The 22870-nt window shown below is 38.2% G+C and overlaps 1 protein-coding gene across 3 annotated transcripts in view; it reads right to left on the bottom strand.

Moving 5' to 3' along the window:
- The window catches only part of tsc22d3 (TSC22 domain family, member 3), a 34653-nt gene that overhangs the window by 2148 nt on the left and 9635 nt on the right, over positions 1–22870 (bottom strand). Inside the window, exons 2-3 of one of the 3 annotated variants that reach the window (XM_028008395.1) lie at positions 6414–6482; positions 114–165 (exon numbers count right to left, since the gene is read on the bottom strand). In XM_028008395.1, coding sequence (XP_027864196.1) covers positions 114–165; positions 6414–6482 — 121 coding nt within the window. Of the gene's footprint in view, positions 1–113; positions 166–533; positions 905–6413; positions 6483–22870 lie in introns of those variants that run through there. The other 2 variants (XM_028008398.1, XM_028008397.1) reach the window with 2 other exon arrangements.

Genomic DNA, 22870 nt, shown 5'->3' with positions numbered 1-22870 from the left:
TGCTGTGACCTGTATAGCCCAGCCATTGTAGTTTCTGCTAAAAGATGCATGAGTCTACTATATAACCTTTCTGCATGCATTAGCGTTGTGTTTGGTGTTCATTCTCTACTTACCATGGCCTGCTCGATCTTGTTGTCAATGGCCACCACGCTAGCACCAGAGGCACTGCAAACAAGAAGAGAGAGCCATAAACACACTGATAACTTCACATGCACTGTTCCTTCCTGACGTAACACCTCTGACACAGTGAAATAAAAAGCTCCCAGAACAGAAAGAGAAAGAGATTATCACCCTGCTGTTATCTGAGATGGCTTAGCGTGAACTGCACCAAGAAGTGTATGACTCTTTTCAGACCGACTACAATGTAACAGAGTCATTGCATCGTAAACAGCGCCAGCTCATGACACGCAAATAGTGGCGAAGTTGATCATTCAAAGAGTTTGTAACAGTAAACAGCAACAGAGGGCGGCTAAGGGATTACAACAAACTCGCGTCGGTTCAGTTTCATTCAAGCACTAATCGACCAAATGTACCTGTTGTCAAGTTTGACCGAAACGACGTCTCCTCCGAGCAGCGAGGAGAAGAAAGAGATGGAGAAGTTGTGCAGCTGGTAGACTGCCACCTCCATCGGAGTCTTAGCGAACATCTCCGTGCTCATGTTGAGGACCACGCTCGTTTGGATGATGCTTCTCGCCACGATTGCGACTTGGTCGGTCACCGAAGTGAGTCAATAAGTGAGGATCCGATTGGGATGATTCGGTTTGTTTGGTTCGTCGAGTTAGTAGCGCTGCACTGATTCCTCTTGTTCTCTATAAAGCCTTGGAGCTCAGTGCTGTGTCAGGGTTACATGTCAAGCTTCGCCGGTTTGTACGAGCGACTGTCTGTTGCTATTTCTGCCCCCAGCCTGTATTTGTAAGACTGGTTTCGTGACGCAAGCATAAATTATGCAAATTAGCTTTAGGGCGGGAGGGAGAGGAGAGGAGGAGGCAGAGCTTCTGTTGCCTTCCAGGACTGTCAGAAGAAAAGAAATCACTAATGAGCCATATTTTTGGGTTCTGATAATACACCCCCCTCCTCTGCTTTTACATAATGCAACAGGGTACACTTTGTTCTGTACGGTCCATCAAGTGTGTAATTCACCCCGATATTTTTTTATATGCATGTAAGCTGTTTTATGAGAATCTGTTCACAGTAATTTTCCTTCTAATGAATGCTTAAAATGGAACATGAACAAAATGATCACACATGATTGAATGTGAAATGGTTCAATGCTACAGAAAGGTACTTTTTAAGCATTTTTCACATTAGATAGTGGATATCCGGTGCATGTTTTATTTTTACTCAGAAACTTTTCAGATGTTCTTGAGAGCCAAATGACACAAGCACAATCCACTGCAATTTTAAAGTGTAATCAGTGTAATCAATGCATTATCATATTTTTTTTATGCAACACGTCAGCTCTTACACAGAGCAACGGCTTTCACCAAAAGACAAAACAACCTCCTGGCGAACGAGTCTTAATATGAGGCTTTGAACGCAGCATTGCAAGTGCCCCGCTATTGAACTTCTGTTCTTTTTCAAATGCAGATGCATGCATTTAACCCACAGACCGAGATGTGCTCCACTTCTAACCAACCCAACATAACAAAATGAACTTTTGCATATGCGTAAACAATGCGCTGCCTTTGTAAACTAACGCTTGATGTGATCAAATGTCCCATGCACTGCGCAGTCGTCTTAATCAAATCTGATTCTCACGTGAATTGGACAGTAAAATAGGGTATTTGTTTTATGTTTTAGTTGATTAGATTTTCACTGATTTGCTCATGTGAGTTTCTTGTTATGGTGTAATTGATTTGCTGTGTGCAGAAATTGTTGTCAGTGTGATTCCCTAATAACTTGGTATAGTAATGACAATAACATGTTGTCTCCAGGCCTTGACCTACAAATTGTTTATCAAAAGGTCTATTTTCCATCCAAGCACGTGCACACTTACACTTTATTTAGGTATTTTTTTCCATATATTAAGGTAAATTTCCTTAATTTAAGTCTGAACTCGATCGCCCTCTAGTGATGGGAAAGTAAGTTACACTATACACTACAATGTACTGTACATAAGATAGCCTTCTTTTTTTCTTGTGTTTTTTTTTCCAGTCATCCTTTGGCACCCAGTTTCAACTTGCTTTTCCTTCCTCGATGTTTAGAGCTATTAATACATTTACTTTATAATGTTTATATGTCACACTGCTGGAATTATATTTCTAAAGAGCACAACAAAAACGTCAGGAATATTTTAGTGATGTAAATAAAGGTTTTTAAGTCTTCAACGATCATCCCTGATTATTTATTAACTATAAATAATCACTCAACAGTCCCTGCTCCCTGTTGCATGGCCTTCTGCACTTCTGGTAGCATTTTGAACTTGTTACCACATGTGACTCAATTGCATTAAGTCTCCTCCAAACTGTAATAAACAGATTGTGGGCAGCAGTACATGCTGATAAAGCACACAAAATGTCAACATATTTTTTTCCCACTGAGCAGCATCTGAATGTGTTGTTAGATGTGTTTATGATTGATGCAAAGTTTACAGATTTTATGTCATTTCCTACAACTACTCAGCTGTCGCTCTGTGTACTCTTTTGTTGGTGTACTTTAGTGATACTGTATCAGCCGGATATATTTTTTTTGAAACACCTCTAGGTAAAACATTTTGTTCTACTACACCAGGAAGAACATTCAAAGTTATTCAGTAACTTCTGTGGAATTTTTCCTCTGAACCCTGAGAGCCTTCCATTTTTAATCATTCATATCCAATTGAACATAATCAGGTTTGTAATATAATTATTTGATATTTTGCTAAATTAATCAGTAGTAAAGCTCATACAGTCAGAAAAAAATGACTACATTTACAGAAATATGCATAGCCCTTTAACTTATAGTTATAGAGTGGAAAGAAAATAAACTTTGTTTTTAAATTTTGTCAGCAAAAATAATTCCGAAAGATGTGTTGTTTTATGTCTTCCGCCTCCTGAATCAATATTTTGGCTCAAATTACAGCTGCAGGAACTGTACATATCAAGAGGCACACATCTTTGTGCCACTGACTTTTCAAAATACTTCAAATTTATTCTAGGTCTGGACTTTGACTGGGCCGTTCTAGGGCATAACTACTACTCTGAGCAGTTTCCCTGTCTTGTTGAAGACAAGTATCACCATAGCTTGATGCTGCTGCCACTACCATAGTTAACAAGGTTGGTATGTTCAGGAAGATACTGCTTATTTTTTCCAGCACACATTACATTTTGCATGTTTTCTAGCAAGTTTTGGTCTTCTCAGTCCACCTTATTTAAAATGTTTATAATTACGAACTGTAATGACCACAAGCACTAACTTGGAATTGAGCACTACCTTGTAGACAACTGCAAACTTTAACACTGTTCCATAATGGACAGATTGTCAAATTAAGCAACTATTAGATGACATGTCACTAAATTCTGTCATCTGAGCAACAGATTTCTGCTACTCCTCTAGAATTATTGTGGACCTCCTTGCTGCTTCGCTGATTAATTCTCTCCTTGTCTGGTCTTTTACCCTCTCTGCAACTCCCATGTTAGTTTGCTGTGCTCCTTGTGTTTTGTGACGTTGGTTGGTCACTGACATTTCACAAAATTCCTTTGTTGGCCTTAACAGAACAGCTGTATTTCTGCCAAGAAAAAACTACAAACACATTGACTCTATTACTACTTAGAGGACCTTATGAAGCAGCTGACTGCACTAGATTTTGTTTAACAGGAACAAAATTAAAGTAGTGAAATACAAAACACAACACTTTTCAGATTATTTGTGAAAAACATATTTAATAATTTATGTTACTTGTACTGCAGTATTGTGAGCTATCTTGTTTTGTGGAAAAAACCAAATATGTTTAATTCAAGTGTGTGGTTGTAAAATGATAAAATTATGAAAAATGTGAAGGGCATGAATGCATGTACAAGTTCTTTTAGGCAGGAGTCGCACTTAATACTTCTACCTAGGCTGAAATTCAGTCTCCAAAACATCTTATATGTACTGAACACATGGTGATCAAAAAGATGAATGCATACTTATTTCATTGCTTTGCCTCGTTTTAAGTTTTAGAAAAATAAATCTTAACAACAATATGTTTTTCACAGCATAAACAACTTCATTTAGCTTGCCAGCAGCCTGTTTCCAAACAGTTTTATGAGCCACATAGACATAATTTTGTTCCTTCTCAGTAGCTGAAGTGGCTCATATTTCTGATAAACCATCGGTGCCTTATCACATTTGATGCATGCCAGTATCATTCAGTGAGTCACATTACAGCCAGATCACAGTTTCCATCAGATGTCCAGAGTTCCAAAGCCAAACATGTTATAAATTATTGTTCATATGCAATAATGGCTGAAGAAGAAAGAGTGTGAGTCATGCTGCCAACTGTTAAGCTCCTGCCTCAAACAACATTTCTGAGTTTTGACACACCAATTTCAAGATGTACGCATCAATAACTGCCAGAAATGCAAACTGTTAAATCAACAGAAGATGTAAGCAAATAAACAAAAACAAGCACATTGTTTTGAGCTTGCTTTCTGGTCATCTTCCTCTTGTTTTCCATAAGTTTGTAATGTATGGCGTAGTTAAAGTGTGGTCCAACAATGTGGATAATTGCCACAGGCTGCAGCCAGAGGCTATCTCAAAGGAAGCTGATCTCAAAGGAAGCTGTCCATGTGGGCAACATTAGCTACAAACCCTGAATACTGAATGGTCTCCATAAACCAGCACACCCACAGGCAGTCATTACCACATCTCCTTCAGTGTCCTGAGCAACAAATAACAAGAAGGTTTGTGTTTTTCATATTTCTAATGAGATGTTTTATTAAATTTAACATGCTGTCAATATCTGTCATTTATTCAGAAATATTCTCTCTAGCAAAATGTTGTGCAGAAGATACAGAATATTTGATGAGATTTAACATGACGGGATTGGCATTGCAATTCAGTGTCCTTTGCTACTAATGCTCATAGATAAACAAGAAAATGTGCACATTTGTTTTATTAGTGCAGCACAATTTTAGAAATTATTAAGAGCTTCGTAGAGCATTCAGCATTCATTAGTGTGGCAACAAATCATTAAAGGTGCAGTCATATTATTATACGTATATACGTATATAAAATTGATGTTACATGGAACCAAATGTGAGGAACTTTAGCAGATGTATTTATTTTTTTTAACGCCATAGTCCGTCACCTCTGAACTATGTGTGCTTCTTTTGATAAACCTCTGCTCTGAATAGTACATGTGGACTGGAATCAAAAGTGTGGCATTTAGTGTTCTGCTGTGATCGGACTCAGTTTGTTGCTTTTGCCTTTCTGTCATCATTTCTTTTTAGTAATTATTTCATATTATAATTTAGTCACTGATCAGCTACTTAAGTCACATTTACGTAAATTCAGTTGCGCTGACGCTTACCTGTTTTGACGCTCTCTAAAAGAAACTATGACAGTTTGGCTTATTAGGTGATCAAATTATAAGTTCTACAGGGTTAAGTAATAGGGCAAAGCTGGTCTTATTCAAATAGAGGGCATGTATCTAATATTGTGTCAGGGTACGACAATGTGCCTGATATTAGGGCTGCGTGATATTAGGAAAACATTTGATATGTGATAATACTGGATAACATTGCAGTAGCAATATGACTTGCGATAAACACTTAATTAAATAGTGTTAATGTCTTTCTGGTTGGGGTTCAAAAAGAACATAGACCCCAGAAAATAAGTAGATTAGCAATAGAATAGCAATTGGAAAAATGGTAATCTATTCTTTATTTCTTAACAACAAGGTGTTATTGAAAAAGTTACTCCTGCCTGGCATCTGCTGTTTTGGCAGTAAAACAACTTAGCTAGTTGCTTAATGACTTGACTATCTTCCCAGCTCTGTAACGTTTATGTTACAGAGGTTGTATTTAATACAAGCTTAATACTGTAAGCTTGTATTAAAGCTTACAGAGCTTTAATACAAGATAGTTAAATAATTATAGTGACACCTTTGCTGTCCAATTAGTTCTTTGGGAAATGCATATTGCATGTCCCAGTAATATACGGATAAGGTAAATATGCTGTGTATAGTGCAATCCTACCTGGTATAAAGAATACTAAGTTATTTATTTCTGCTGTTTAACCGGAATGAAATCTATGTTGTTTTAGTAAAAAAGAAAGACAGAAAATATCCACCCACAACTCAAGATCTCTCAGTCGCTGACAAATTACTTATCTTCCGCTCCATTCATGTGCTACTCTGTCTTTGTCACTGTCACTCTCATGGCACCATCATGCCAAATGTCCTGCTCAAAACAAGACAAATTACTTTCCCCTCCTCTGCTGCACTCACTTACCGGCGATCCGGCCTTTTGAAGAGACTTGGTGAGTATGGGGGAGAGTAGCTCACAGTTCTGTCTGGAAAGCTGTAAGGGAAATGGGGATGATAATAAAAGAATCTCTGAGGTGGTTCGATCACCTGAAGAGGAGTCACAATCCTAGGAGAAGGCGGCCTTGCCCCAGAATAGGCAACTCCAGTGGGACACGTCTGGGACTGTCCCATCGTGGTGTTAGTGACTGTCAGGGCTGTGAGAGGCTCTTGGCCGTTTTCACACTGTTCTGTGGGTGTTTGTACCCGGGAACTGCTTCCTCAGGGCACAAAGAGGCAATTGAGCAATGACGATACTTCTGGCTCTGCAGCCATGGCTCTGAGTGCCATGCTCAGACTGATACTTGTATGATGTGACTCCATTCTAGTGAAATACAATAGTCCTAGACACCCAGCGAGGATGACAGTTCTCTGAATTGGGGCCAATTGCTTCATGTATGCAATGCTGGAGTATCTCTCTCAGGCAGACAAAAGAAGATATTTCTCAAATTGCAGCTTCAGAAAGCAATTGCCATGCCGGTCTTTGTACTGTATTTTAACAGTAGTATTAAAGCTCGCTCAAAGTACATGTAAATATCGCAAACTTATCAAGAGCCTTCTGGGAAACTGAAATTGGTCAAATAACAGCTGACATGTCGACATTTGTTTGCAAGCAAATGCAAACTGAGACAGATTAATGACACTAATTGACTGTTATGTAACACTTCATATTATGTATGTGGTGTTAAGGAAATCCTTCAAAGTTCTGGGTTTGCCCGATGCATAAATCCTCTTTTGTCATCGGGGATATACTTGTTTGGAGAGTCACTGCTATGGAAAAAGAGCTCTAAGCAGCATTACTAAGCCAGTCTTGATTTGACAAATTGTACGCCTCTTTCCAGTTTGACAGCTTTGCATAAATATCTCACATCTCATTTTAAGCTTAATCCTGTCTGCTGGCAAGAATGTTGTGACATTTGACATCCCAACTACAGTGCAGATAAGTCTAGTGGTAAAGGTAGTCATGCAATGTAAAACTGGATTTTCCATTCCGTGGACCATCTGTCAGATTTATAGATGCATCCTGTAATAATCTTTTAAACTATTCATTATAAAATTTTAGGTAATTTACAATTACAAAAAAGATCAGCAGCACAGGGGAGAGGGAAAAGAGATTCTTCTTATTCTCCTGGAAATGTATGCCTTGGATGTGTCATTTACATCAGTTACTTTATGTCTTAAGTGTATGCTTATATTCACTCAAAGCACACTGAAGGACAGCATGTGGGCATCTCTGTTAATTTCCTGACCTATGTTCATCCCATTTCCAATAGTAGTTCATCTTAACTCAGTTTTGAATTTGAATTGGACTATAGGGGTGGGCAATCCTGGTCCTCGAGGGCCGGTGTCCTGCAACTCTTGACTGTCTCCCTGGTCCAACACACTTGAATCCAATAGTTGAATCACCTCCTAAGTGCAGTCAAGTTCTCCAGAGTCCTGTTAATGACCTCATTATTTGACTCAGGTGTGTTGAAGTAGAGACACATCGAAAAGTTGCAGGAGACCGGCCCTCGAGGACCAGGATTGCCCACCCCTGGTAGGAAGAAAAGCTTTTTTCCATATGGTATCAACTGTGATTATGATTGCACAAAATACGACTGTCCAAGAACATATACAGGTTGGTATAAGTTGTTTATTTACAGTCTCTTCTAAATTAAATGTAATAAACAAACAGGTTTCATTAAAGTCTGCATTAATGCATGTACAGTACCATAAATTTAGACCTTCAGCAAAAAGGATCTTTTGCTGGAACTAAAGGAGGGGCAAAAAGAAAATGTGGCAAATGGCGCTGTGATCAGTATCGGAGCAACAAGCTTGGGCACTTTGTAACTGCAGACACCAGGATACATCTCAACAAAAGTCAGGTGTTTTTTGGGTCACATCGTAAAGAATTACCCTGCCATATCCCTGGATATTTAAGTGTACACTGCAAGTCAGCTATCAGAGTTGTTGTGAAGGTGTCTACATCTTATTTAAGCTACTTAAGCCTGCATCATTTGAGTAATGGCTCTTTCAAGCTGAATGATGCACAAAAACTAATTAAGAAGAAAACCAGTCAGCTACATGCTGCATGCTCCTAGTCGCCAGGTGTTTTATTGCAAATTATGTCATCTGTTGAGAGTCAGAGAGTAATTACGATGAGCAACCTTGGTGCGTTGGCAGATGCAATTTTTTGTTCTGAAAAAAAGAATCCTGGGGCATGCACAATCATTTGCATTCATATTTAACCAAATGAAGATATCCTTGAACAAAAAGAGATAAGGTCTCTTGATGGGGTATTCTTTTTAAAACAAGTTTGTTGTTTTTTGGTTCTTTCATGTATTTTTCTATATATCTTTTCTCATGTAATTTTCTTTCCCATCGTATCTCTTCTTATTTTTTTCCCTGTCTTGTTTCTGGCTGAGTTTGCAGCTGTGTGACCCAAGTCACCAACAACTGGAACAACAGTGGAGCAACTCAGGCCATCGATGAGCCGCCCCCTGGCGTGCGATTATGTGCTTAGTTCTGTTTTTGTTTTCCAGTGTGCACGCTGATGCATGGCACTTGCCGCACTTTTGTATGCCTGCGTGGCCTGCTCATGCACGTCCCACTTTGTCAGCAGGATCTGGATTTAACTGGATGATAGGCACCCTGCTAACGCTCACTGTCAGTGTCATCCAAACACTGAGTTGTTCCCACAGACTCCTGCAGGCTCCTCTGCTGAGCCTTAAAGCTATTTCTTTGTCACCTGTGAGATGACGATGGAGTTGTGACTAAGTTCCCATGGATAATTTTAAGTCACTGGCGGTCATTCTGATAAGATATCCAAATGACCAAAAGTCACACATTTCTGCAATAAGACAATGAACTGAGGAAAAAATGGATGTAATAGGATGTTTGTCTGATGTTTTTCATTAGTTTCATGCACCTGGTGATAAAAAGCTCCACCATACTATGCATTATTTTCTTGGATATGTAGGACAACTCACTGGAATCAGTGACTAGTTGTGGCTTCTTCCACTGTTTTTTATATTAGCCTGAGGATGTTACATCAGACTGATCTTTGCCAGCAACACAACTTGTGTTATACACCTGTGACAAGACCGCAATAACTCAGCTCACACAACTGGAGCTCTAAATTATGACAAAAATGACAAGTCAACATATAATCCATCAACTGAATGTATAGAGAGTATTTTCATTTAAAAAAGCTGTCAGATGCAATATGCTAATCAGGTAATATGTTATCAAAGAAAGCTGAAAAACTAGGAAATGAACATTAGGAGTGTGCAAAACCGAAAGAAAAATTAAAGCAAATCTAGTGTATTATTCCAAATATCCTTATTTTACACATGAGGTGCTTAATTTTGAAATATTATAAGTCAACTTCAATACTCTCATGTTGTTTCTGCAATAATCCAATCCAACGATGTAAATTCACTTTTCCAAATGCCACCATGGCTTGTGTCTTATTGACAAACCTCATCAGACGTTGTCTAAACTTATCTTCTTTCTTAATTAATTATCTGAAGAAATGAAAGTCTTTCAGCAACACACCTGTTTGCAGAAGCATTTCAGTAAGAGTCAGTGGGGTTTAAGTAAAGCAAACCTTTTTTTATTTAGTCGTCCTTTTGTTATTCTTTGCAACTGTCTCTTATTTTGAATACAGAATAGAAACAACAATTTTCAATTTAAATCATATTTAATATGTAGTTATGGAATTTAAAATCCATTTATTTACACCATTTTATGCTTCCTTTGGAAGATATGACCACTTAATTATGTTTAAACTTAAAGCAAAGCACTAACCCCAGAAATAAAGCTAAGCAGGGTTCACACACATAAACATCTATAAATTCAGCCAAGCCATAAAGGTGCTTTTAAAATTTTCACTATGAAAAGAAACTTCTGCTTCCTATCACCAGGGAACCTGATATAACATAGTGTTGCTGTGAGGGAGTACAATGGGGGACTATTCAGCACCTCTTGAAGCGCTCTCTTTCAGCAAAACGTAAAGATTAAAACCATTGAACGCTGAACTATTAAAAAGCGCCAGGCCAATCAGATCTCCACAGAAAGGCACAGTGAGAATCTCACTCAGGAAAGTTGAGGCCTGAGAGAACGTGATGATTGCAATATTTCCACAGCCTGTCTGCATGGTGAGAGTCCCCCACAGCGTGAAACAAATAGGGACAGGGACAGATGTGAAGACTCTTAAAAGGAAACATGTTGATTTAGAGCAGAGGAAAGCTGGAGGCATCTTTGTCTACTATAAAAGACAAACCGAAATGTGTGTCCAGCTGCCGCCCACCCAGGCAGGTAATGTTTCTGAATCACATGAATATGACTACAAATAAATTTACTTACTTTTGATTTCATGAACTAGTTGCATTGGGGAAAAATAATTATTCTCTTAATAGCAATGCTTAATATTTGTTCAACACTGGATTAGAGCATAGTTTACACATACATGACAAGTAGAGTTGGCTCCTTTGGATAGAATAATTTAATCAGATCTATCTTTGCAATATGTTAAAGCTGTGACCTGAATTAATCTACCAACAATTTGCTACCCTGCTCTGTTTCTGCATAATATGATCTACAATGTTTAGATGAGCATCTAATGTTTGCTGCTTGTTCCTCTGACTGAACGATTCACTTTATCTCAACAAAGTCTACCCAACAACTAACAGATATGGTTGATAGGTAGTCTTAGATCCTGTTTACCTACTTACATCTCTCAAAAGAAATTCAAATTTAGACAAATGGACAACAGGATGTGTTGTAAAACAAACTCATTTAAGTCAGATTTCAGAAATTTTATCTCTGGGAGTCAGTTAATCACGATCATTGATAAATCAATTTATTTCCTCCTTTCTGATATGCTATTGAGCTGAGAGTCCCAAACATCCTGCACTTGTCAATGACATGAATCCTTGAAACACATTTAAGGATTTGCACAATTTTAGGATGAGACTGAAAAACAACATTTGAACCTGCAGCAAGAATATCCAACTGTCTGATATTTTCTATGGTAATGGTATGACAGTTGTGACAATCAAGATATGATAGTGTTGCACTTTCACTGTCTTGTTAGAATTTTCTACTGCACAGCGTGTTCTGGGTTTAAGATGGCCTATTATAACAAAAACAGAGTTCTCGCACACCTCGAAAAGTCTTTAATTTCCTTTAATGACATCTAAATTAGTTTGGGTAAAAGAAAAACAACTATGGAAAAAGTTAGATTTCTGGGTTTTTCCTTTTCTTTTCATTTTCTGAAGGACAAAAATGGACCTTAAATGCAATGTTTTTACATTTATCTATTATTAATTGACATTCTTCATCTTTGATTTGCCTCATCAAATCCCGATGTTGAACAGTTTACCCTCTGACATACTGACTGAATGAATCATTTTACAAGTATTTATTGCATCCTAGTCAGAATCAGCTACAAGTCATTCTGACAAAGCAAATGTTTCTGTTCACATGTGTTATCATTTCTAATATGACTTAGGAGTTACTGTAGGAAGCATTAGAGGTGGAACCAGTTTGTCCATTGTGAACTGTAATAATAATTTAAGTTGATGGAAAACCCTTGATCTAAGAAGAATAATTTGCTGCTTTAGTGATTAAAACTAGCTAAGGGCTGAAATTATGTAATTTCTTATTTGGAATACTTCAAGCATCTTTTCCATTGAACAAACAGGAAATGCTGGCGCTTGAAGTCGCTGCTGACCTCACAATTGCTTACAGCACACAGGACAAGCAGTAGATGCATCTTGGTTTATTTAAAACCCACACAGAGGGTAAACAAATCTGCTATCATGGTCATTTTAGGCTGAGGCTGAAGCACCTCCACCGTGTACACAAGGTGTCCAAAGTTCACTTTTAAAACCAGGGAACATTCTTTTATCTGCTCTGCACGCACACTTCGTGCAGGTACACTGATCAGCCATAGCCCAGTGCAATTGAAGACGTGCATTCAGGCATGCATGTTAGCAAGATTTCCAACAATGCATGCAGGCAAAAAGTACAAGTGTGCATCATGACACAAAGACATACGCGCGTGCAAAGAATACATGGGAATGCAAATTATAGATCAGCGATGTATTCAGACGAAGCTCAGACACACATGTAAATGCAAAGACCCCAGTCTGCCTTTTCTCTGCCCATGTTGTTTTGTACCTAAACTTAACTTTGTGATAAATTTTAGCTCTTCTAAAACTGTGATCATTTTGGATCACAATAAACATCTTAAAAATATGTAATTGACAATATAATGATTAATGGTAGCAGAAGTGGAAATGAAGCAAAATGGCTTCTGGAATTGTCTCTCACATCGGTCAATTAAAAAAAATCATAACAAAAACGAATGTGCCAGCAGACAAAAACTCTGTTGCAATGAAACCTGCTTCTGACGTGGCACATCTTATCAGATCTGGCACTTGAGTGAGAAAGTGTGCGTAAGAGTCGTTTATTGTTTTAAAGAAGCGCAGATTTCCGCACGTAAGCAGTATTTGGGAGCCAAGAAGTTGTCGTTTTATCTCAATGCTGAAATCACCAAGATCATGCTTTGATGTATGAGCTTCGCACCATGATGGTAGTGTGTTTGTTTTAAGCTGACACATCAAGAAAAAGGCAAGGAAATTGCAAATAAAATAAAAAAATGCAACTGCTTGTAAATGGTGATGGAAAATATATATTTTTTAGACCTGGAATGTGGAAAGAAATCATAAAATTAGAGAAAACAAGACTCAGAGAGACCCACTAGTTCAAACCTGTACTGCACACCAGAATGCTCATCCAGGGATATTCTTCTTACTACGCCCAATAAAAATATATGTGCCAGCTTGTTTGTGAGCCATTATCAATCATTCTGTCTACTAACCAAAAGCTGTTTCAGTTTATCAAATCTAAAAAAGACAAAACTTTCTAAGTTATTACTACTTTTGCATGCTAAGCATGGCGCTGTTAACTATGTCACTTTTTTATTTTATTTAACAATAAATTGTTAAAAAAATTTTATGTTGGAGATCGTTTAAAGGAAACTGGAAAACAATTCACTAAACAAAAATACATTTATTAATGTTGATTTAAATGTATTCCTGAAATTCATAATTTTTAAAATTGAGCAAATATTTAGTTAATAAAATTGTATTTGTAAATACAGTACAGACCAAAAGTTTGGACACACCTTCTCATTGAATTCAATGAGAAAGTGTGTCCAAACTTTTGGTCTGTACTGTATGTAAAAACACACAAGTATTTTAATAATTATTCTGCTTAATTGCATCACAAATGTTTATCTGTTAGCCTTACCGTTCAAAAACGTTGGACACTGCTACCATTGCTAGAGAGAGTGATTCCTTTGAATTTGTCTATTTGATCTGCAAAGTGATAATTTATGATTTATTATTTAGATATAGCACAGATACCACACAAACATAAAATAATTATATTTAAATAATAACTAACTAAACTGATCTAAATTTGTTAGTTCTTTAATTCTATTTTTCATAAATGATTATTTTAATAAATATTGATACAGTTTGTATTTATGTGATATATGTTTAAATTGTGTTGAAATTAACACATACTTAAATAACTAAATAAAATTTTTTTCTTATTGTCTGAATTATTGAAACTTTGCATCCCAGTAATTTGCATAAGACATTTTAAATAAAATAATACTGAGCCCTTTAAACAGGTTGCTTCCTGTCTGCCACTTATTTGTCATTATAACTGATTCACTCATGTACTGTAAAGTAAACCAAAGTCTGTTAAGTCATTTTGAGGAACTGTGTCAAAATTTGAGGAACTAAAACAAAATCACACCTTTTACAGGTTCTTTAGTAACTCCCAAAATGTGCACGTACACACAAATGTGCATTCACAGTTAAAATTATAGGTCACTGTCTTTGTTTTCTTGTCTTCTTGTGATGGATTGCTGTCTTTAATGCTTGTGGGTTTTTTGTTGTTGTTAGACTGCAAAGTCTTGCTACAAAGGTGTCAAAACAACTAAATGCCTCAAGGCATCTAACAACCTTTCCAAAGTCAACAATTGCAGATTACTAGGAGTCTGAAGCTCTTGTTGTTTTAAATATTATTTAATTCCAAACATATTTAAATCAATTTTAAAATGTGCAGCTTTTGACTTGCCATGCAACTTTTGTGTCTTGCCTGCCACCTTGTGCACAACCGTTTGTCCTGCTGCCTCAGCCGTGCAGCTCTTCAGTCGGGTCTGTCTGGCTACTTTTCTGTCTCTGTTCTTCCTTTCTGCACAGCTCACCTCCTTCTTTAACAGCTGGTATTAATATTATTCCTGTCTGTCCTCATTGTCCCTGTGCATAAAAGCCTCTCTGAGTGGCGTGCTTTAGGAAAGCCTAACCCCCGACTTTGTCTCTAGATAATTATCCTGTCTCTGACCTGTCTCGTCATATACCTAATTGCCGCCTGCCGTATTTGCCCCACCTATATTTGGCCCAAGTGTTGCTGTTATGCAATGGGAAGGACCCGAAAACATTAGGACCTTGCATGAGGAGACACAAGGTAGGAAGGGTTACATTGAAACGACTTCAGCCTTGTGGACAATGGACTTAGATGTTTGTATTTACTCTGCAAGTGTACCATGTCGGAGCTGTGTTCCAGATTAAAGGTGAACACACAACAAGGCTGCCCGGTCATGCCCTGCTACCCTGGTGTCAGAAAGTGAAAAAAAAACAAAAAACTTCCCCCCCCCAAAACACATGAATAAACTTGTAGATTTTTGCTCAGACTAGAGTACATAAAAAAAATCAATTGAAGATAAGCAAACCTGCATGTATATTTGTCCATGTGTGTTAACTAGTGAATTACATAAAGACCTTTTTTTTAGCACTATCGCTGATTACGAAAAAATGCTGCAAGATATGCACATTTCTTCACATCCAACCCCACTCTCTGTTTGCTTAAAAGAACACAATGCAACTCTGAGCCAACACAACTGGAAATATGCGCTTCTTAAAGTTTCGTTTTATTTCTAGTCATGTTCCAGGTCAAGCACAGGCATGATGAGGCAGACAACAGACGTCAAACCAGTGTATCGCTTTTCATCAGAGAGCAATTCACGGAGAGCTTCATATCTGAAGGTTGAGCAGAGCATGACCAAACACCAAAACAGGAAAATGCAAAAACGAGGAAGAGAAAAGATGAGGAAGAGGAGGAGGGAGGAAGGAGGGCTTTCGCAGCTGTTGTTCGGCGGTGTTTCCTCTGATAGGAGATGTTGGCTGTACTCCCAGTTCTTTAGGTAAACTACCAAAAAAACATGGTTACCTCAAGGAACAAGGGAGGGGAAACAGGGTGATGGGGGTCATACTAGTTTGTAAACATAAAAATGAAATGAGCTAAGCTCTTGAAATAAATAAAAAAGAAAAAATAATTTCTGAATGGAGTTGCCACAATCAACTAAAGTATCTAAGCACTTTTTCTTGTCAAGAGAAAAAAGTGTGCAGCATAATTTTGAAACAACCTACCCGATTAGTTGTCAAGCTCTTGATCTAAAGGTGAAAAAATCTTTTACTTTATGACATCTATGTTGCACCTAGAAAGCACGTGTACCTAGAAAGCATTATTGCGCATGCTCAACATGATGCTTTAGAGTAACTGTGCAGACATCTGCAAAACATGTTAGCCTCTTATCATGGGATCAAGATGATAAGAAGAATCTAAGTCTTTAATCTGTCCCACTGGATGTCCCAATGTGTTTGTGGAAACAGGTGTCACAGCCTGTTTTAGACTATCACTGCAGGCCAAGAGTTTGCACAATTACTCCATTCTATTCCCAAGACAATTAAGATCATGGACAATGAGTGAAACGCGCATTGACTCCCAGAAGTGGCTGCCAGGAAACAAACTGGTGACATTACCAAGATTATGCAGCGCTGGCATATAAGATGTGCAAGAAAAAATTACAAATTAATATATATAAAGTGCCTTACAAAAATATTCACACTTCCCAGAATGTGGTGAATTACCACCGACAACATCATTGTAAGTTATTCCGATTTTAAGTCTAAGAAAAATACACACTAAACTAAGAAGTTTTTGTCTTCAAAGGTTTTTGTTAAGAATATTAGAAGTGCATTTGTGTTCAGCCCCTTTAGTCAACACATTACAGAACCATCTGTTGCTGCACTACAGTTGTGATTCTTTTGTGATGTGTTTATACTAACTTTACACATGATTAAAATTAAAATTTTAACCTATTCTTCTTTGTAAAATAGCTCAAGATCAGAGCCCTACACTGACCTGCTAGAAGGTGAACCTCTGCCAAAATATCCTCCAGCAGCCTGCAACAGGTTTTCTTCCAGTACTGCCCTGTAATTGGCTGCATCCATTTTCCCATCAACTTTGACTACCTTCCTTACCCCCTGAAGGAAAAAAAAAACATCCTGACAGCATACCTGATGCTGCCACCAGCTGCATCTTAAATGCTCACTCCAAGCTGAGTGTCTAATTTGACCAGCTACATTATTTTCAATCTGCTTCAATAAAATGTTTCACAAGAAGAATATGTCTGTGCAAGAAGGAGAGGAAAAGCTCCCCGAAATCGAATTGCATCCTAAGAGGTGCTCAGGGAAGCTTTTTCAGGTGCAAACAACACTCACAGCACAAGAAAGCCTTTGTCAAAATCTGATATCTCCTCCTTGCGAAACATTTAAATTTGAATAGGTGGAAGTATCTTGCTAAGCTCACAGCTTCAGTTTTCTTTTTATGCTTCCTAAGTGTGCAGAAAAGCACAGAGAAAATACTCTCTTCCCATTGTTATGAGCTACAGTAACTTCCTTTCTCTCTGAGCCACCAGAAAGAAAGTCTGAGAACAAAAACAGAAGAAAACCCAAAAAGGCCTTGTAAAAAAAAAGGTGGTTCAAATAACAACACTTTCATTCAAGCTGGCTACTCAATGGGCAATATAATGAACAAAGCTGTTGAAGGGCTGTTTTGCCAACACGGTCACACAGTTTTTCTGTGTGTTTGTTGTGTAACCTCTTGTGAGAACAGGACAGCCTTGGGAGCACTCTGCCATTACAGCACATCTACAGATCATTCACGGTTGGAGAGTCAGAACATTAACCACGGGTCGTCCTAATCCAAGACAATCCTCATCACTCATAGAGTGATTGCTGCAGCAGTGAGAGGTTTTTTGGAGGTTTTTTTTGTTTGCCCACTTTTTCTCTTAAGATCAGTTCATCAACAAAAAGACTACGCCTTGTTGATATCAACTTTAGTATCAGCATAAAAACCAATCACAACATTCAAACTAAGGGTCAGGCCAATTTTTGAAATTGAAAACATAAAGTATGAACATTTTGTCACATTAAAGCCAAAGTGTGGACAGCACTTGTCTGAAGCACCCTGAGTCAATATTCTTTAGCGATTCCTGCATGCTTGCTGCCCAAGGCCAGCCGCTGCCTTTGCACCTTATAAAACAATCTGTGATCAGTCTTAAATAATTCAGTCCAGGTTTGTCCTGTGTTTATAGTGTTTACTTGTTCGTCTTAACCTTAATGCTAAATAGAGATGACTTTTTGTGAATGTGTATTCACAGTTTGACCTACTGATTGTCAAGCTCAGACTAGAGTCTTTAAAAATCTGTTAAGTTACACTCTAACTGAGTGCTAATGGAGAAACTTCAGTCATATACTGTCTTCAGTATCCTAAGCCAGCTCTGGCATGCAGCCATATTTCTTTACAAATACACCTTGCACAATACTGGTACCAACTCGACTTTGTCCTGCTACACATGCCTGTAAGCAATAGAAAACTTGCTAAGGGTAAAACTGATAAATTACTTTTTTCTTTCCTTATTTGACAACCCTGTTCTGTCCAGTACTGCCCTCGGCAAAGAGCCACCAAGGCCACACCAGAAACCACTATTGCTTACTGCCTTCCTAGAGCAACATCCTACAGTATCATGCTGCCACCACCATGTCTTGGCATAGGGGTGATGTTTTTAGGGTTTATTTGCTGTGACCTCCTAAATCACTGGTCAGTGAAGGCCACATTTATGGAGTGTTTTCCTGTCAACAGATCCGTCCACCAGAACTATGCGTCTCTGCAGCTGGTACAGAGATAATGTGTGGCAAAAGTCAAAGACTATTTACAACTTTTGCAAGGTACTGCATGTATGCAACAATACTTGCTTTCTTTATTATTAAAGCCCCTTTTTCAGGATATTTTTACCATCTTGAGCTTTGTGCAGCACAACACACCTGATATTCAAAGTGCTTAAAGCATAACAACATGTTTTTCTCTGCACCTTGACTGAACATTTCAGACTTTTTGTAAACATTCTGCACAAAAAAGCAGAGTTTAGTAACCTCCTCTTCAGTATGTGGACTATTCCCTCCCACGCCATGACCTGGCATACGAGAGCAGCCTGCAGAAGAAGCATTGCTCAGATGAAAGTTAAACAAGCCTAAGGATGATGGATCAGTTTGCACTTAAAGGTCAGATGAAGCAAGTGTGTGGAGCTGACATGTAAATAGGCGATGCAAGGCAAAGAGGGAAAAACTCCTGCAGCAGATGATTATTTCCTGCTGGATTCCTGTAAATGTGGGAGAATTTAGCACTTGTGGAAAATTACTGAAAAGCTGAATATGTACTGCTGGCTACATGGAAACATTTTTTTTCTTTTTTCCATTTGTGTTATTGCTCCTCTGACATGTTACAGTTGACTTGTGATATACGTCCAGCTGTGATTGCAAAGTTTCAGTGAAGTAAATGCTGGTCTTCCTGTTTTGCTCAGGCGCTCCCACAACAAAAGATCCTCCCACTGACACACGAAAACCACTTGACCCCAACTAACTTCAACGAACACTGAAAGGTTGCAACCTTAAACGTTACGTAAACGGCTCTCTCTCTCTGTCTCTCTTTCCTTCCGAGGCTTCCCGTTATGTGACACCTTACATTCAGGCTAGTAATAAATAGGTCTTTGTGTGCATTGTAGGCCCCTGAAAGGCTTGTGTCACGGATGTGGGTGGCAGCCTAGATGGAATCTGGGTACATATGAGAAGAAATAGTGTTAAGTAAGAGAAAAATAGTCAACCTTCCCTTCTTCTCATCAGCCTGGCTGCATTTGACTATGTTTTGTCCAGAAACATCGACATGCTTCATGTAGGACTACTGTTTCGCTTAATCCCAGATTGTCGACACAACAAAGAGTGCAAACATAACGATGAATCCCTGAGTCATTCGTTTCCATGACACCATACTGGAAAGAATGCAGAAAGGGCATTTAATGTTGCTAGCATTAGTTGTCCCTAATGGTGGTGGGATGGCACGAAGGGACGGAGAGAGAGAGTCTTGTCAGATCCAACCAGTCTAAACCGCTCCTTGCTGGAGAGCAAAGCAGACAGAAGGGAGGTCATGGACAGGATGCATCTTGTTATTTTCGCTCATTTGACTTGGCTGGTGCCTCCCACTCTCTTTCAGTCTCGTCTCTTTCTCTGTCAAACAGCCAGAAACAATCACAGACTATCTGAAACTTGGCCGATATGTTCAGATTTTCCTTCACAACATATTGTTTCCCAGAAAGAGTAAAGCAGAGCCAGACTGAACAGGCCTACCTGTCGACAAATATTTTCTCATCTTCGCCCTTCCCAAACTCCCCTTCTATTTTATTTTATTTGCTCTCTTTTCTTTCTTTGCCAGTGGCCTTTCCAGGAGTGCAGAAACCCAGTGCATGTACAACAAATCTTGGAAATTTCACAGGAAACTCTATTCATCAAACCCAGAGTTTGATGGTTCATGGAGATCTGCAAGCCAATTTTAATACAGGGCATGAATACTCCAACCCTAACTCACATTGTCAGCTACATTTTATTCAGCGTCTGCCAAGTTCCAGTATATTTTAACTGGAAATGAGCTTTCTTGAATAATAAAAAAATAATTTATTGCCGGCTTTATGAAACAAACCCATTGCACCACAGGGCATGCAGGTTGCCCAACATGCTCTCCAGTTTCCCAGCTTCACACCTGGATGAGGTGTACAGCTTGTTTACCTTTCTTTCTCGATTTATCAGCGTTGCACAGTTTAATGAAACTTTTTCCCAGAAGTTCTCTGGGTGTTGTTGGAGCCACACGTCACATGTGAGACGTTTCAACATAAATCCTGTTTACCTCTACTTTCAAAACATCCACTGTATATAACTGTTTATTCCACAGAGAGAAATATAAGGAGAACCCTTGTACCCATTTAACTTTGTGATGCATAACTCAATTCAAGATGGGCTGCTTGGCCAAAATTATGTTCCCCCTCTTATTACCAAACTCATTACCGTTTTAGGCATTGCACGACAGGAAGAGTCTTGTTTAGGAAAGTCAGGTCTCCCTAAATTGCATCTCCACCCCAAGAACCTAAAGCTGTTTACTAACACTAACATTTCATCAGTGCTGGAAAACTGCAGGCGTTCTGTAACTTTAAAAGCAGAATGTGGGATTGGGGTCTTATGTGGCAACTTTTGAGTCCTGATAAAAAATCCAAGACCTGCTGAAGCTCTGAGAAGTTGTTCTTTTTTCTAAGAAATTAGATGTTGCATCTGCAGAGACGCCCCAATGTTATAGGAAGCCTCAAGAGGAATTTAATTTGGAGGGTGAATTGAGCCCACCAGGGAATTCAGCTCTACTGACTTTTACCCCTTTTAAATTGTCCATGTTTAATTGTGCATTTTGTATTAATGCAAGTGGTTTAGCAGCATTTACTGTATTGTGTTTTACTGTCACAACTATCAGCAAAACATCACTCTTTGAAAGCTTGTGTGCAGTTATAAGAAGGGTTTTAAATCCTAAATCTAAATACTGCTGGTGACATGAATACTTTTCAGTTTTTTCATTAGGTCAACACATGACAGAAACTTGTGCTTGTTCTAAATAAGAATGAAAACAGGAACATAGGACTATAACTTTCTGATTTATTTGTAACTAGCTATTGTGTACATGACGTTGTTTTTAGCTCAGATTCAAGCAGGATAAATTATTAACCTGGCTTCAAATTATGACTATGCACACATGAATTTAAACTTATAAAGGTTTTTCTCAGGATCTACACTATAAGTGAAATTGTCAATTGGTCTTGTGTGAATTGGAGTTTTCTTTGTAGCTCCAAGGCCAGCATGAGGCCCTGAGAAGCTGCAAAGTTTACTAATATGCTGGGTCAATATTGCTTTAGTATATCTCATTACTAGGTCATCCTCCAGGTTGATGTATGTTTCTCTGAGCCATTATTATCTTTTTCTTAATGAAGCTGCCCACGTTTTTCTTGTCTTTCATGTAGTTAATCTAAACATAGCCACAGTTCTTCTGTATTTGCTTTGCACCTCTCTCTCTCGCTCTCTCCCTTTGTGTCTGTGCATGTGTACACTGAGAGTACATCATGTACCCAAAACCTGCATGTGAATAAAGCCCAGGGAGAATAAGATAGGCTAATGATAGTCCTGGCTCAGACCTGCTCTACAAAAGCACCGTCTGGGTGCATTGTGTGGAGCTGGCTACTGTGGTTAAACAGAAACGAAAGTGATGCAGTGTGAGATGAAAACACTTGGGATTATGAAACAGGCATCTAACAGAAAGAAAAACAGTTGGAGCAACATCACAATTAATTTCAAATAAAGTCTGAGAATGCCAGTCTTTTAACAACAAAAAGGTATAATTACCTTAGGATTTTGAAACATATTTTTGTTGGAAAATATTTCCTATGTTAAGTTAACTAGGGGCACAAAGAGTTTAAGCTTTTCAAGCAACATACTTATCATATACTTGCTGAAGTGTTCAATGCTCATCAATAGTCATTTGTTTCCACTGTCTCTACGTTTCACCTTCTCTTTAAGTTAACAAATAGTAGCCAGGAAGGTCAGAACACCACAACTAACACAAAGTCAGAAAACAAGTGGGATACGCCTGTTGATGAAAGCAGAACATGGTGAACATTGCAGAGTCCTGCATCAGCTTCCACTAAGGCTACTATAAAGACATCATGCAACAACATGCTTTGTCACATTATAAACTCAAACTTGAACTTTTTGTCGGGATTTTGTATCCATACAGCACAAAATAGTTTGTTACATGGAAAAATTATGTATCATTTTTAAAGTCTTAGACGGTTTTATTAATTTATTCATTAATACTTATTTTTTTCAAACAATTTGAAATCTACGTATTTTAAACATTTAATCTGAAACCCCAACAGAAAATTCAGTCCAACAAGACGCTTAATTTATTCTCAGTAATGAAGACAAAGGAACACACCAGACATGGCTGTCCACCAACACTGACAGACTGTGCAAAAAGAACATGAAGGAGAATTCCTTGATTAGTCACCTATTAGTCATGCGATACTTAATGAAAGAGTGGCAGAAAGAATCAAAGCCA

Source organism: Xiphophorus couchianus, chromosome 23, assembly GCF_001444195.1.
Source record: "Xiphophorus couchianus chromosome 23, X_couchianus-1.0, whole genome shotgun sequence".
NCBI classification, from domain to species: Eukaryota; Metazoa; Chordata; class Actinopteri; order Cyprinodontiformes; family Poeciliidae; genus Xiphophorus; species Xiphophorus couchianus.
This window is presented reverse-complemented; position numbering and strand designations above follow the sequence as displayed.